The sequence below is a fragment of the Cardiocondyla obscurior genome, linkage group LG18 (genome assembly GCF_019399895.1).
Source record: "Cardiocondyla obscurior isolate alpha-2009 linkage group LG18, Cobs3.1, whole genome shotgun sequence".
Classification (NCBI taxonomy): Eukaryota; Metazoa; Arthropoda; class Insecta; order Hymenoptera; family Formicidae; genus Cardiocondyla; species Cardiocondyla obscurior.
Genome location: NC_091881.1, coordinates 3,287,526 through 3,301,852, shown reverse-complemented (window position 1 = coordinate 3,301,852; position 14,327 = coordinate 3,287,526). Strand labels below are relative to the sequence as shown.

Below are 14,327 nucleotides of genomic sequence, written 5' to 3'. Positions count from 1 at the left end.
TATATTTTCTTAATGTTACGAATTCGTATTACTAATATTTGCTAATGTCTTTGAAAGTAAAAAAAGAAATGTGTTGATTTTGTCGTATCGCGTGAATATACACCTCGGCCAACAGTATCGTGCAATCCAAACATTATTCGACCGAGCTTCGTGCATCGCATACGGTCATTCGTCTTCCAGCAAAGATGTCATAAAGCGAATCAACGCGCCCACCGACGGTTTAATAATAAAAAATTACATTTTCATCGACAAAACGCCAACTAAGCATACCTCTTTTTCTTACCCTTGCCTCGCGAGACGGTTGCATGATCGTAATATGGCCTAAGCTGCCGCTCGTGACAAGTGGAGACTCGCGAACCGCTCACGAAATAGGTGAACACTTTGTTATTACTAATCTTCAACGACTAAGCGGTGGAGAGAGCGAAAGAGAAAAGACAAAAAAAAAAGAACAGAACGAAAAAAATTTAATTTAATCACACCCGGTGCGACGGTTCGATAAACTCGACCTGTACCATTATCAGCGATCTGTTGCCGGCGAAAAACTACCGGCATGGGAGAGTTTAACCTTTTATGCGAAAAATCCCTCGATCCCCCTTTTGGCCATCAGCCTTTCAGCCGGAAGTATTTAATTCCATAACGAACTATCCTATATCGCGTGAACTCTTTTTCGGCGACCGCTGATACTCAATTAAATTGCAATTTTCACCTCGTTGGAGTTGGCATCGTCGTTATTACGGCGTTACTGAGAGCAGACGACAATCATTCGGCAATCGATCTGAATGAGCACCTAATTTGTTTTTGCGAATATCCCTAATTGCTGCGTTAAAAAATACTACTCCACAATTAATGGACTTATTGAATAAATTAAAATAAATGTTCTTTCTCTTTTTCTAATACTAAAAATTTAATATCGGGTAACAGAATGTTTTACTTATCGGTATTTTTAATTTAATTAGTAATAATAGAAAGTTATTTGTTTAAATCATAAAATATTGCGGGCTTTTTAATATTTCAATTTTTTTAAATTGCGTCGCGGGCGAAATTTTTGATGGGTCGAGACATGCCGGCCGAAGGTTTACTTAGTGTTTTACGATAGAGTTGTTTCTTCAAAGCTAGTTTTACGTGTTTGCTCACGAGATCCTGTCGCAAACTCAGACATTTAATACGGCAATGGTCTCGTGCAATACGACAAGCTAAAAGTCATATTTTCTACTTTTTACTACTGCGCTCAAAAATAAAAACTAATGTTGCAGAAGTTTCGCGAAGCTAATTTTTTTCAAAGCAGACTAAACCTTAAATGTGTAAACACTTTAAACGGTTATATAGTTTTTTTTATTAATTTATTTAATATAATTTTTATTTATTAGTATATTTATCATAATTTCCCACCCCAACGCTGATATCATAACGCTGAAAAAATAATTATTTCTCACTCACCAGTTCGAAGCGCAGCAGCAGAGTTACTGGATTACAGCTGCGATGATCCTGCAAAAATACAAATAAAAAATAAATTATAGAAACGTTTAAAGTAATATCATTAATAAAAAAAATTTAATTTAATTTAATAAAAAATAATTCTTACCAAGACGTTGCTCTGCCGAAGCAGGATGCCTTTCCGAGGCCTCCTCCTCCTCTCAGAATAGGATGATCCTGTAACATACAAATACATCAATTATAGAAACGTTCAAACTCATATTATTGATAAAAAAAATCCAATTTAATTCAATAAAAAATAATTCTTACCGAGACGTTGCTTCGATGAGGCATGTTGCCCTTCCTGAGCCTCCTCCTCCTCTCAGGTGGCCGTGTCGAGTCATCCTTCCGCGTTGGACACTCGCGAACGCGGCCGAGTGACTTTACAATCGCGAGAGCTAAGCACCGAGCACACATTCGCGCGACACAATTAAACGGCACTCGCGGTCCTACCTCGTGAAGCTAAAATCGCCCGCGTTACTGATCGACACTTCCGATTAAAAAACCGACGACGAACCGGCTGCGGTTCGTTAATTCAACCATATCGGCGTGCGGCACTTTTACCCCATCTAAAACAGATAAAAAGTCACTCGTTGAATCATTCGCAAAATATTCAGCACGCTTGTTAAGCCGCTGTCCTTACCACAGGCTACGGGATTGTAGTAGGTCAGACGCGGCATCAGCTCCGTCGTCTACCAGACACAACAAGCAATGACTCATCACAGCTCCGCTCGGTATAGCGTGCCTCGACTCGGCCTTCGGCTGGGTCTAGACAGGGGGAAGGGGAAGGAAGCCTGCGTCGCGCGAGTTACGTACGCCGTTGTCCTTTCGCCCCCGCTCGCTCGCTACGCAACTTTAACACAAAACATTACTTTAAATACATATATTACGACGAACCTTTAACTATGTCGCGGCTCTCGTCAAAGTCCCATTTCAAGCGAGCTCCGACCGAACTGATCGACGATCTACTTTCAGTCCTACCATCGACGTTTCCGTCGGCCGCATTGCGGAGATTCTGCGGCCGGCGAAAACGCCGCTAGCGCACTGCAAGTGAATCTCCGATCAGCTTGCTCCGAGCTGCGTCGAAAGGGACCTGCGGGCTTGATCGGTAGGATAAAATAATCGCGCGAAAGAAGCGAACATATTTAACGTACGAATCAGGTTATAACTTACCTCATTGAAACGAAAATGTTATCGTCAGTGTTCTCTGCGTATAGAGCACGAGTCGTAGAGTCGGTCTGTACCGGGTTACATCCTTCTTCGTTAGATGTGCGTGTACTTTTTTGTACATACGGCGCACCTTCCGTCTACGTGTCGTCCGTTTAATCGCCGCCGAGGGAATGGTGGGAAGGAGAAAGGTAGCGTAGCTCGCGCTCACTTCGCTCTTCCCCCACTCCGACCCCCACTCCGATGCTCCGATCGCGCTATGCGGTTGAAGACGCTGCGCGCTGTAAAAGAAAAATTAATCGAATATTAATTAAAATATTATTTAAAATATTTATCACAAACATATATTATTACAATTATTTTAAACTATATAAATTACATAAATTAAATACTACCCGAGTCTGTGTCTAATAGATACGTCGCGGTGTTTAACTAAATCAATCACATGTAATTTATTTAATTAAACTGATGAAAATAAATATAATTAACATCCGAATGTGTGAACAAATTCATTCAAAGGCACAAAAAGCGTTTACGGTGCTACGTAAGATGTACGTACATTTATAGTTAATTTCCGAAAGCTATTAAATGTAAAACAATTTTTTTTTCTTTTTTCTTTTACAAAAAAAGCGAGGAAAAATAACGCGTGCTTCGTAATATCTAGTTTATTTTAAATTTGATATATGTATAATATAATAAAATTATTTATCATTAATGCATAAGGATATATTTTGCAATTAAAACATTTGTCTATTTTTGAATTACATTATGAATCAAAATGAAAACCTCACAGGCGCATTTTTTTAAATAATTTCATTTATTTTACGAGCTGATAATTATCTATATTTATGCATACGTAGCGTTACCAATTTTTTCGTTTCATATCAAAACGCATATGATATGAATGACGCAATATGCCAAGTTGGTATCAGGTGTCATGTAGCTATTCGCAAGAGGTATCGTAGGTTAAATATTAAAAGCCTGCTGCGCGGTACGAAGAACGGAACCTGAATGTCTGATCAGTTTCGGGCAGCACTATTGCGCCGCGAGTCCAGATATCCCTGTTCGCTTGTATTCCTGGAAGATCGGATAGAAAATTCATACCAAACCGACTGAGATATGCCGTGGATGTATTAAATACTGAACGTTCCCCACGATATTTCATTTTAACTATCGACTAAATTATTAATATCTCGACAAAAGAAAGATCACTAAGCTGATGTCTATGCAAAAACCAATTAATAAATAAAATCTAAGACGACACGTGCCACTAATGTAATATATTTAAAATATTACAATTCATTAATTTGTTACTGACTCGGGTAATATATAAAACTATCTATGATTTATAGAATTTAAACATTTTAATTTGTCAAACACGTAGATTTTATCTTACATTTGTAAATAATTCGGGTAAAAAATTTATTTTGCCTGGTTTTCAATTATGACGTGCAAAATGAATAAAAACGCGGCAGAGTTAACAAATTTCGATAGGGATAAACCAACTGTCCGTGGAATTTTATTTAAAAAAAAAAGGAAAAAAAGTAAAATAAAAAAAAAGTCATAAAATCGGTCGATTAACCCAGTTCATGCAAACGGCCGGTAGGATCTCGGCTGGATTTAATGACTGCGGCGAGCGTATGAGATTTTTGCGAGAGCAAGAACGAAATATGTACCTGAGCGAAGGTACCGACCAGGGTGTCGAAGACAATTTCTATTCTTCAATCGGGGCCAACAGAGGCCGGTCAGATTAATGACCGCGATAGTTTTCGGCCGGCAGCGGAATCGCGTGACGAACGTCGACGTATGATCGATTGTCGGCCTAGGCGTCGATACGTCGACTTGGGAAGGCAGGGATGGACACGCCCGGTAAGGAAAAAAAAAATAAAAAAAAAAAAATATTAAGAGAAAAACGAGGAAACTTCGTCGATCGACACGCGCACAGAACGCTCTCTCTCTTTCCATCGTTCAGTCCATAGCCCTTCAATCTACCCCGCGATCCATCGTTCGTTTTTATTTTATCACCGCGACGGGGAAAGAACATTAAGAGAGAAACGAAATCTCATGCAGTCGCCTAATATTGCTCTACGGACGGGTGATATACCGCTTTATTTCGAATCAGATAAATAATGTATTTTGCCATACCGAATTAAAAGCTAATTTTATTAGACGTAATCTCGTATTCTGTCTCGTGTAAACGTAATATACGACATTCCGGTCAAACTTTTTTTTAATTAAAAATAAGACATTAAATAAAGATGTGGTTTGTAACGTATAAACGGGACGATCAAAGTTAATATCGCGCGATCGCTTAAAAGTAAGTGACGCAATCGCGGTCGTTAAAAGTTTAATGATTGCTGGTAGATCCTGGATAAATTACATACACCTGGGTACATTCACACATTATTGCGATTTCATTGGTACTGTGCGGAAGATTGAATACTGTCCAATAAATATATGAGATTAATGGCAGCAATCCAAATTGATTTACGCGTTATTGCGAATTTTGGATTTCATTTAATCGCAAACGCGTGTTGACTTTAATTTCGTGCACGAGTATACTCGATAAATTGCAATTTTTCGCTAGTCAAATTATATCCTACTGTTTCAACAAGGCAACTTCCGGATGAGCGAAATATAAAATTCGTATTTAAATACGAGTAGGGCAATAACAGCTGTCATTTTTGTCAACGATATCGAAAGCCGAAATGAGTAATTAACATCTAGAGTTCATTAGCGTTTTAGAATCGAGCACCCATTCCGAATCGACTATTAATGATTGTCGAAATTTACGACGCTACCGTACAATCTCATTTGAAATTACAACGCGCGCGTAATAATTACCTAACTGACAGGCCGCACTAATAGCAGTGCGAAATTTGCATTGCATCGAACACACACCTATGTTTGAACGCGTTCGCCAGCTATTCTAAAAAATATCACAAATTCTCTACGGTCGCACATATATATTTACAGAGATTAAAAAAGCCCAAAAGAATTTAAAATAAATTTATCTCGCAATGAAAAATTAACACAAAAATTGGATTTATATTTATATCAATTTTATATTAATTTTTTTTATATAGGCGACAAGATTCGCGGTCGAACGAGTATCCGTGCCGTGCCGTATCGTCTTTTTTTCGAAGCGTTTCTTCCGAGACATTGCCGTGTTCGGCATTCCTAGCTCTACGGCGAATTCTTTCACGGCATAACCGCGATGAGAAACGATGTTTCGCTGATGAATAAGCAAACTCCCGCGCGAACACAGAATACGCGATTGTACAGTTAAGACCGGTGTCTACGTTTGTTTCGCGATCGCTTCTTTTTTTTTCTTCTTTTTTTTAGTAGGTGAACACGTTTTTCCCGCTTTCTATTCAGGCATCTATATTCTGTTTCTGCCGCGTACTCCGCATTTCCGCGCTGCACACCGACCGACGTCTCTTTTGAACCGCGGCGCGTGATAATTCCGACGACGAGAAGGAGCTCTCTCTCGTCGACGTATGCATGAAGGACGTGTCCTCAAAAGCGGCTTCAGAAGGAATCTGGAACGCTTACGTTCCCATTTACGCTTGTTTCACTTCGACATCGTCGCGCGTACACAGGACTTTTAACGCCTTTTAACGACGAACAAACACGTCGTCGTTTATTCTTTTCTCCCGCAACCGCGGCTTCCCATCGACATACACGGCGCGGCTTTTCCTATTTTCCTACCGCGTTTTCTTTGCGCTGCTACCAAATAGCTCGATCAACCTCGCTTCGAACGAAAACGACTCCTAAAATAAATTTGCGCCTGCACGTCCGATATGCGTTTCAGTACCAAAAAAAAAAAAAAATTAATTTTTTTTATGATAAATTTTTTCAATCAAGTTGTACATTAATTTCTTTAGTAATTTTTAATCAATCATAGACCAATAGAGACAAAGATAAAATATATTAACTACAATTCAATTGCACCCTAAGCTAATATACATATATGTATTAACGAGTTCATGTGCGGAATTAATACATAACACGGAATAATTAATTACACTCTCGACTTCATTAATTAGACAAATATTTGTTCGCATATACTAAATGCAATGTGTACGCCAGTTTACGAAATTATATATTTAAATGCTGCCTCGCAAAGCAAACTTAATATAATTTCCTGTAAAAATTTAACATTATTAATTAAAGAAAAGACTGCGTAAAAAGATTTTAACTAGAGAATCAATTACATATGCATAAAGTATTATTTTAACGAATTATTGCTTTTTAAATTAAAATTCGATAAAATTAATTTGACCGTATATATATTTAAATTATGGGTAAAATTTTAAAATAAAAAGTTCATCAAAAATCTTTCAGACATATAACGATTAATTAATAATATTTCCCACCAGATGTGCGAATATCCATCTTTAAAGCTGGAAGATTTTCTGTGCTGCGAGAGAAATTCTTTCGATCACCTGCCGGCATGTAACTGAAAAAACCGATGGATGTAACAGCGATAATAGTCTCCAAACAATACGTTGTCCGTGTGCATCAGGCACACTGCGAATTGAAACCGTTTTCCGTGCTTTTGTTGGCACAACCAGTGTGGCGGCAGTGACGATCCGGCGTCTCGATGAAACATTTTCGCTCAGTCGGAAATTCGCGAAAACAGGAACTATCGAAACGACAAACTTGAAAGCGTGCGGACACGCTCGCATGCCAGTCAATATGCTCGCAATTTTTACGGGAGCGTATATTGTCGTTAGATATTGAAAAAGACAACGCCATCGGATCTAAACATGAGCTCTATTTTTTTATATTTTTTTTTATTTTTTTTTTTTAATACGTTGCGCATGAAAGTAATTGCAACTGCGAACCTAATCAATCGTATTTTTGCCGTCGAGAACTACGAATCGCAAAGTGGTAAAAGCCGACAGATTTCCAGGAATGAAAAGTTATCTGAGACTGTTCTTACGGAGAGTACGAGAGAAGGAGAATGAGAGATAGAGGAAGCGCACGCATACAAAATCGCTAGATATCGAAAAAGATCGTAGGGACCGTGTCGCATTCGGTGAAACAGCGCAGTTGCGAGGTTGATGAACGTCGTCTATGTACACAGCGTCAAGAAGTTTTATCGCTGGTGAATTTTCATTGAATTTCAAGCGGTGTCGAGCGAATTCAAATAGCTGCATGTTATCGGTTCGAATCGATACCATCGGCAGCTTCGATCCCTCCCCTCCCCCGCGTACCCTCCTCTTTTTCCGCGGTGTATAAATCTCTCTCCTCCCGCTTGTCGTTGTCGGTGTTCTTGTAAATCGCGTCTTTACAAACTAATTCCACGCGGTGTAACGGCCGCGTCGCAACGAATTACAAACGGCCCCCGTGCCCGCCGTATACATCGTGACGTTTTATTTCCGTGTCGTGTGCGCGAATTCGCGACAGCCTTCCCCCCTGACACCCCGAGAACCGCGGGTGCGCCCGTGTAAATGCGCGATCATGTTCGCGGGGGTGATGCAGCACGGCCCCGGGTTCACCACGATGACTAATGACGTTAGGAAATTGAACCGGCGCCTCGATGCAGTCTCGAAAGAGAATGCCAGGAGAAGGCGAACCCGGAAAATACCCGCTCGCCGAACTCAGTTGGCGATTCAATTTTCCAGCATCATTTATTTACGCGCGGTTAGCTTCCATCGGCAGGCAAGCACGTCGTAATCGAAAACAAATAAATAACAAAGCCGGGGCGTAATTAATGGCAATAATGTGCTCGTCGCTTTCCGCGCCCTTCGCAGCTGCACAAATTTATAATTATCATCATTTTGCATTCTTATTTTTTTATAGAACACGTTAAAGTGTTCCTCGAAGTTTTAGCAAGCTTGTTGCGAAAAGCGATTTCAAATGAATTATTGTAAATCCCAACAAACTCATATTGCCTAGATAAGGATTAACACGTTCAATGCTGGTGACGGTGATGAATATACTAGTATTGCACGCGAGCATTTTCCTGGCATTGTATTCCAGTTCGCCGCGCGGTGAAGATGCATCAACGAAAGCCCCTGTTTACTCGACCGCTTCGGCATTAACGTGAAATAATTACTGATTAACACCGATGCAGTTCCGCGCGCTTGATCGATCGATCGATCCATTCATATTTAAATCGTACAAATTTATTTTGACATCTACTTATAAATGAGGCCTCACGCCTCTGTCTTAAGAGCTCACAATTTATCCAACAATATTTTCGACCTTTATTCCTCGCGTAAAATTTTATTTTTAAATTATCGCGAATAAAGTTCGCAATATTTTTACGCGCTTATCTTCCGCTAACATCAAAAGCAACGATAAGACTATCTTTTCATATTCGAAATTAGCGGATGTCCATTACAACGGGAAGTCACGTAACGAGGCGCCGGCCATGTCACGAGGGGGTTACCTAGAGCAACGTACCGGGCCCGCGTAAATGCACATGAACACATTTACGTGGCGCATTGGCGACGAGAAAATTGAAATTTCGCCTAGCGGAACGCTTTTCCGCGTGCACCATCTGGCCGGGAGATGGTAAGAGCTTTCACTGCGAAATGTCTTCTGTTCGTTAACGAGTTAACGAGAAGAAACGCGAGCGAAAAAGAGCCGTGACTCGGACAGGAGGGCGAAAGGGGGAAAAAGAGGGGCGCGTTAGTCCGACGGTTTCTGAAGCTCCCGGATGGAACTCCAGCTGCAAGCGCTGCAACGGCCGGATCGACCGAATGGAGGATTGTTAATCCGTAATAATGGCGCTCTCGAAAACTCGTCCGCTACCTTTCCGCGCGCAACTGAACGTTCTACACCCGGCATTAACATCCGCCTTTATCTCTCCCGATAACAATCTTAATTTCGTCGTGCGAATCTTTTTTATTTTTTACGCGACACACTCGTTTTCGTCGAGGGCAGTTAGGGATTTTTTGCAATTAGCGGATATATCTTCTTGTACGCGCGTTTGAAATTGTCACGTACTTTCGGATTTACAGAAATCCGAAAAACGAGAGCTTTTTTTTCCACATCTCCGGACGAAGCCAATTCTGTAAAATGGTCTTTTTACGTAGGTCAATCGGGTTAACTGTGACGATGCGGTAAGTGTGATACCGCAAGCATTTCCTGATAAGATAATCGAGCCCTGAGATTTTTCGTGCTCTGAACAGCGTTAAGAAATGCTGAAGTCTTTTTATGAAAATCATTAATATAAGTAATGTTACATATTTAAAATAATATTTATTTCTTAAAAAAACAAGTTTTGTTAATGTAATTACGCGACAATAAATCTAAATCATATATTTTTACGTACGGAAATTCTTTTTTTTGGAAAGAGAGATTTAACGCGTCACGACGCTATATGATGGAGCAGTTCCGGGTAAACGATCTTATGAGTCGAGCCATCTTTCCAGGTAATAAAATTATCTTCCGCAAGCACGGCAAGCGATACGGTGGCAGCTATCGACGTGTCAGCGTCGTCTACTGATCGTTGCCGACGTTGCGGTTTTGCTAACAAAAGAAGAGAAAATAACCGCGATGGCTAAAAGTCGAGGAAACCTCAGAAAGTACGCTACATTGTCGGATCTTCATAAACTTTTCTCCTTTTTTTTGCAACCCCCGCGTTTGTGGGCCAGAAATTAATTCGAGGCGAAAAGACGACGATGGGGATATCAAAATGCATATCGTGACCGTTTGATACTCTACGAATATCATTTTCTCCCGCGCGAGGGATAATGCTCAAAAATGCGATTTTACGTACGCGAATGAGTAAAACGCCCGGTGAAAGTGCCGACGAAAGCAACAACTTGGTGCAGAACGGCTGGCGGAAGAAGGGAGATATCGATTGTGTCGACAGCTTGCTTTTCCGAAGCAGATGCAATTCTTTTATTCCGCGTTCACGCGTCACTATGGATAAACTCGATACGTACCAGATTTCACAGCGCGGATGCTGCCAATATCTATCGCTAAAATTCACGGTGCGTTTTATGCCTATTTTATTTGAGCTCCCCAATTTATATAAGTACGTATTTAGAATCAACCTTGTTTTTGTCCGCTCAATTTATTTCTAATTTTGACGGAGTGATGATGCAAACTCAATAGCGGTAAAAATAACGTAAACAACTGTATTAGTAAAATGTCAACGGTGAAGGAATAAATCTCATTACGCGATACACACCGGCGTTATTTTCCATAACCAGCACACGTCGAGCAATTTTGCAGAGTTTACAATTACAAGAAATAACACCGTATTGTGCGCCGTCCGCCGAAAATGCATCGCGTTACACCACCCAGTAAATGCAGTTTAACGATATTTTAATTAATGTTTGTTGTAATTAAATTAATAATTAAATCGGTGCGCGAGCGGGAACGTCTGTATAGGACGCAAACGTGAAAATCTCCGAACATTAAAATTGTACGCGGAAATATATAACGGTCCACGGTAGTTAATTACCCGTGGCAATGATACGTATTTGGGTTTCATTAAACGTGCTATCGCATTTAATCCACGTGTTTTTCCTTTCCATCTTGCCGCGTTATTTCGTTTTATTACGCTAATGCACATTTACGAGATGCCGGCTTACGTAATAGCCGCATGATCGCAAAAGCTTCGGGCCGGCAAACCAATTTTCTTCCCCTCGCAATGACGCGCGCTGGTAACTTCCGAAATTTTTGCGTCGGATAAACGATGCAAAATATATCGTGCGCCTGCCAGTTCCGATTTTCTAAGCGATCGCGGTTGTTTGCAAAGGAGTTTAAACACTTTGCTCATTCGCGTATCTTTTACGTATGTCATTTTCAATGATACCGAATCTCTTGGACGTTGCTTTTGATGATAGCAATCGTGAGAAATGCTCGCGAGCTTTTAGATGTATCTCTTATTTCGCGAATGAAAAAATATTTTGGACGCGTAGTAATAATTAATTTCTTTAATTACAGCGACAGCGGCGTGGCCGCGGCAGGAGCAGCCCTGTCCAATTGCAGGAGATTTTTGCATGAATGGTGGTACCTGCCTATTTTTCGAGACTGTCGGTGAACCGGCATGCAAGTAAGTACAATATTATATTTTTATATATTACAATTTACAATTCATATAATCCTTATAATGTTTTTAATCAACTGCAACGACTAATAATTACATTTACGTAATAATATTACGTTCGTGTTTATTCGCGTTAAGAATTGTAACGAAGTTAATTTAAAGCTATATATACTTCGTGTATTCCAAACTTGTAAGCGATCAGAAATCGTCTGTTCTCATTTGTTCCCACTCTCAAAATATGCAACTTATCGAAACTGTAGATTCTTATAATTATCGACATGTTGGAAAAATTGTAGTATCGACTCGAGGGGATTATATTTAACGTACAACTGTCTGATGCAAAATGAAAAAGAACTAGATGCAGAAAATGGAATTGAGCCGTTATTAAAATTTAATTTTAACATTACTTCCAACATATCCTGCAAAAAAAAGAGACAGAAAAGAAAGAAAAAAAAAAGGGGGCAAAGTACAAACTACAAAAATACGTTCTGCTCGCGCCGTCTTCCCCGGAATGTACGCGAGAAATCGAGCTTGCATTTCTTGTTACTCCCCTTTGTGCGGCCGCCGACGAGTTAGCGGTTAGCGGGGTTGAACGAAGTTTCAAGAAATGTTTGCTGTCGATTGCTCGAGGGGTCTAGGTTCTTGATAGTCGAGAAAGTCTAGGCCGAGACTCCACTATCTTTTCCCGATACACCGAAGAGCGATCCTCCACGTTTCTCCCGGACACTTCTTCTCTCTATTTTCTTCTATGTGCCTTTTATCCCTTTTTCCTACCCCCGATTTCTACGCGATACCTCTCTTAAGAATAGATACTTCCTATAGATCTGCTTTCTATCACCCCCCTTCATTCTCCCCTCAAGTACTCCTCTCGACTGCCGTCTTCGTTTACCATTCCCTATTCGTCTTATCAACGGGAGCATTCCTCGTCCACATTTTCCTAAATTCTCTCGCGTTTCAGTGCCATTCTCAGCTCTCTTTATTTATCTTGCTTTTAATCCGCGTCTTTTTATTTTTATTCCGGTCAATTGTATTTGTTGCCTCCTTTCGGTTCTCGCTTTCGCCGCTATAAAGCCAATAACTAATATTTTTCCTTCTTTTGTTAACGCTAGCTAAAGGGAAGATGGTTAATATCTTCCGAATGTACGTTTCTCCGCGAATATACCGATATTTTCTGTAAACGTAATTTCGCAGCAGCGGATTCGTGCGGCGGTGGGCACTCGAACTCAAAGGTAACGCTATTTACGCTTTAAGATGGAACTATTGACTTTTGCAATCATCGACCTCCGTGTTACAGCCGAACCAACGCGCGCAAAACGTTCGGAATTTTTTGAAATTATCCGAACCTTACCTCCATCGTCGCTTTTTTTTTTTTTTTTTTTTTTATAAGCGGTGCTTCCGAAAATTAAATTTCTTGACAATCTCTCACCCGTTTCTCCCCCTTTTCCCTCAACCGCCGCGTGTATTAAATTGATCGATACCGCCGCGTAGCTGAGTATCCATTTAATTAAAAAAGTTTGCTCGCGAAATGTTCACCGGCTGGACTTCCCAGCCAGCTGCAATACTCGCACTCGTTTACGCAACGCACACACAAATGTCAATTTGTCAGAAATTTCAATTGCACGTCGTCGATGATGCATTCGGCAGTCTCGTTGGGATTTTTACGGCATGAATAGTAAAACCGAGTCGTCTAGGAAAAAAAAAAAAAAAAAAAAAAAAAATTAGATACATTCTGTTCTTCTTTTATAATTTCTAGGCCATGAAAAATCCCACAGCTGCAAGTATATTCGAATGTGAGCTTCTACAAAATGTAAAATAAACCACGGAATATGATACGATTCGTATCGATAGTGCAACGACTGAATCACGTAGCTTATAATAAATAAGGGAAGAATCGCAGTTTCACCGCGACAGGTCTAAATGTCAAATCTGCGGCGTTCAGTTTATCATGGCTAGGTTTTATCGCGCGACACCGTCAATCCTCTTGGTCACTTCCGGCAAGCTACAAAGAGTGAGATAGAGAGAGAGAGAAAGAGGCAGAGAGAGCGAGAGAGAGAAAAAGAGAGAGAAGGGAAGAAGGGACACAAGCAAATGTTAACTTTTTCGCGTCGGCCGGCGACGCTCGTAAATCTCAACCCCTGAAGGCAACCTCCATCTCTCTCATTCCCGCGCGATGCAACACACCACCGCCGCCACCTGTGCTGGGAGTCCCGGTTTCTCGTTTGTTTCTGTTAGGCGACCCCCTCAACTTGTTAACTTTACGTTCTTACCACTTACGACCAAATTGCTGTATAAAATATGTGCCCAACGACAAGGCAACCACCCACACCCCCTCATACTACAGTTTATAGTTCTGTATCCGGCAAACGGTCTATTTAAATATCCTCGTAGTGCGTTTCCTCCTTCTTGATTTTCGTGTAATTAAAAGTGCCAGGTTACGGGGTAACGATATCACCGTGTGCGTCAGCAAAATTAACGCGCGAGAAATTTAGTTGTTTATTATCGCAGCAACGTAGGAGGGTCGTCAAGAGACGCCAGTGTCTCGCGTCAAGTATACTTTTGTACTGATTTCAGAAATACAGCGCGCTCAGTTTAAATCATAATTAGTCAGACTGAAGACATAGTGGTTCCTCTTTCACGTTGAAGTATTAATGTGAAACTACGGTAGGGA

The 14,327-nt window shown here is 40.6% G+C and overlaps 1 protein-coding gene and 1 long non-coding RNA gene across 8 annotated transcripts in view; one reads left to right on the top strand and one right to left on the bottom strand.

Moving 5' to 3' along the window:
- Positions 1–4,229, bottom strand: part of LOC139109661 (uncharacterized) — a 133,998-nt gene extending 129,769 nt beyond the window's left edge. For 3 of the 5 annotated variants that reach the window (XR_011546869.1, XR_011546873.1, XR_011546870.1), the window contains exons 1-3: positions 1,744–4,229; positions 1,583–1,650; positions 1,438–1,485 (exon numbers count right to left, since the gene is read on the bottom strand). This is a non-coding gene — a long non-coding RNA (uncharacterized lncRNA). The remainder of the gene's footprint in view (positions 1–1,437; positions 1,486–1,582; positions 1,651–1,743) is intronic. The other 2 variants (XR_011546872.1, XR_011546871.1) reach the window with 2 other exon arrangements.
- The window catches only part of Vn (membrane-bound neuregulin protein vein), a 277,589-nt gene that overhangs the window by 211,063 nt on the left and 52,199 nt on the right, over positions 1–14,327 (top strand). For all 3 annotated transcript variants that reach the window (XR_011546866.1, XM_070668868.1, XM_070668867.1), the window contains one exon: positions 11,557–11,665. Coding sequence is in view for 2 of the 3 variants with exons in the window: in XM_070668868.1 (XP_070524969.1) it covers positions 11,557–11,665 (109 nt within the window). In the remaining variant the exon portion in view is untranslated. The remainder of the gene's footprint in view (positions 1–11,556; positions 11,666–14,327) is intronic.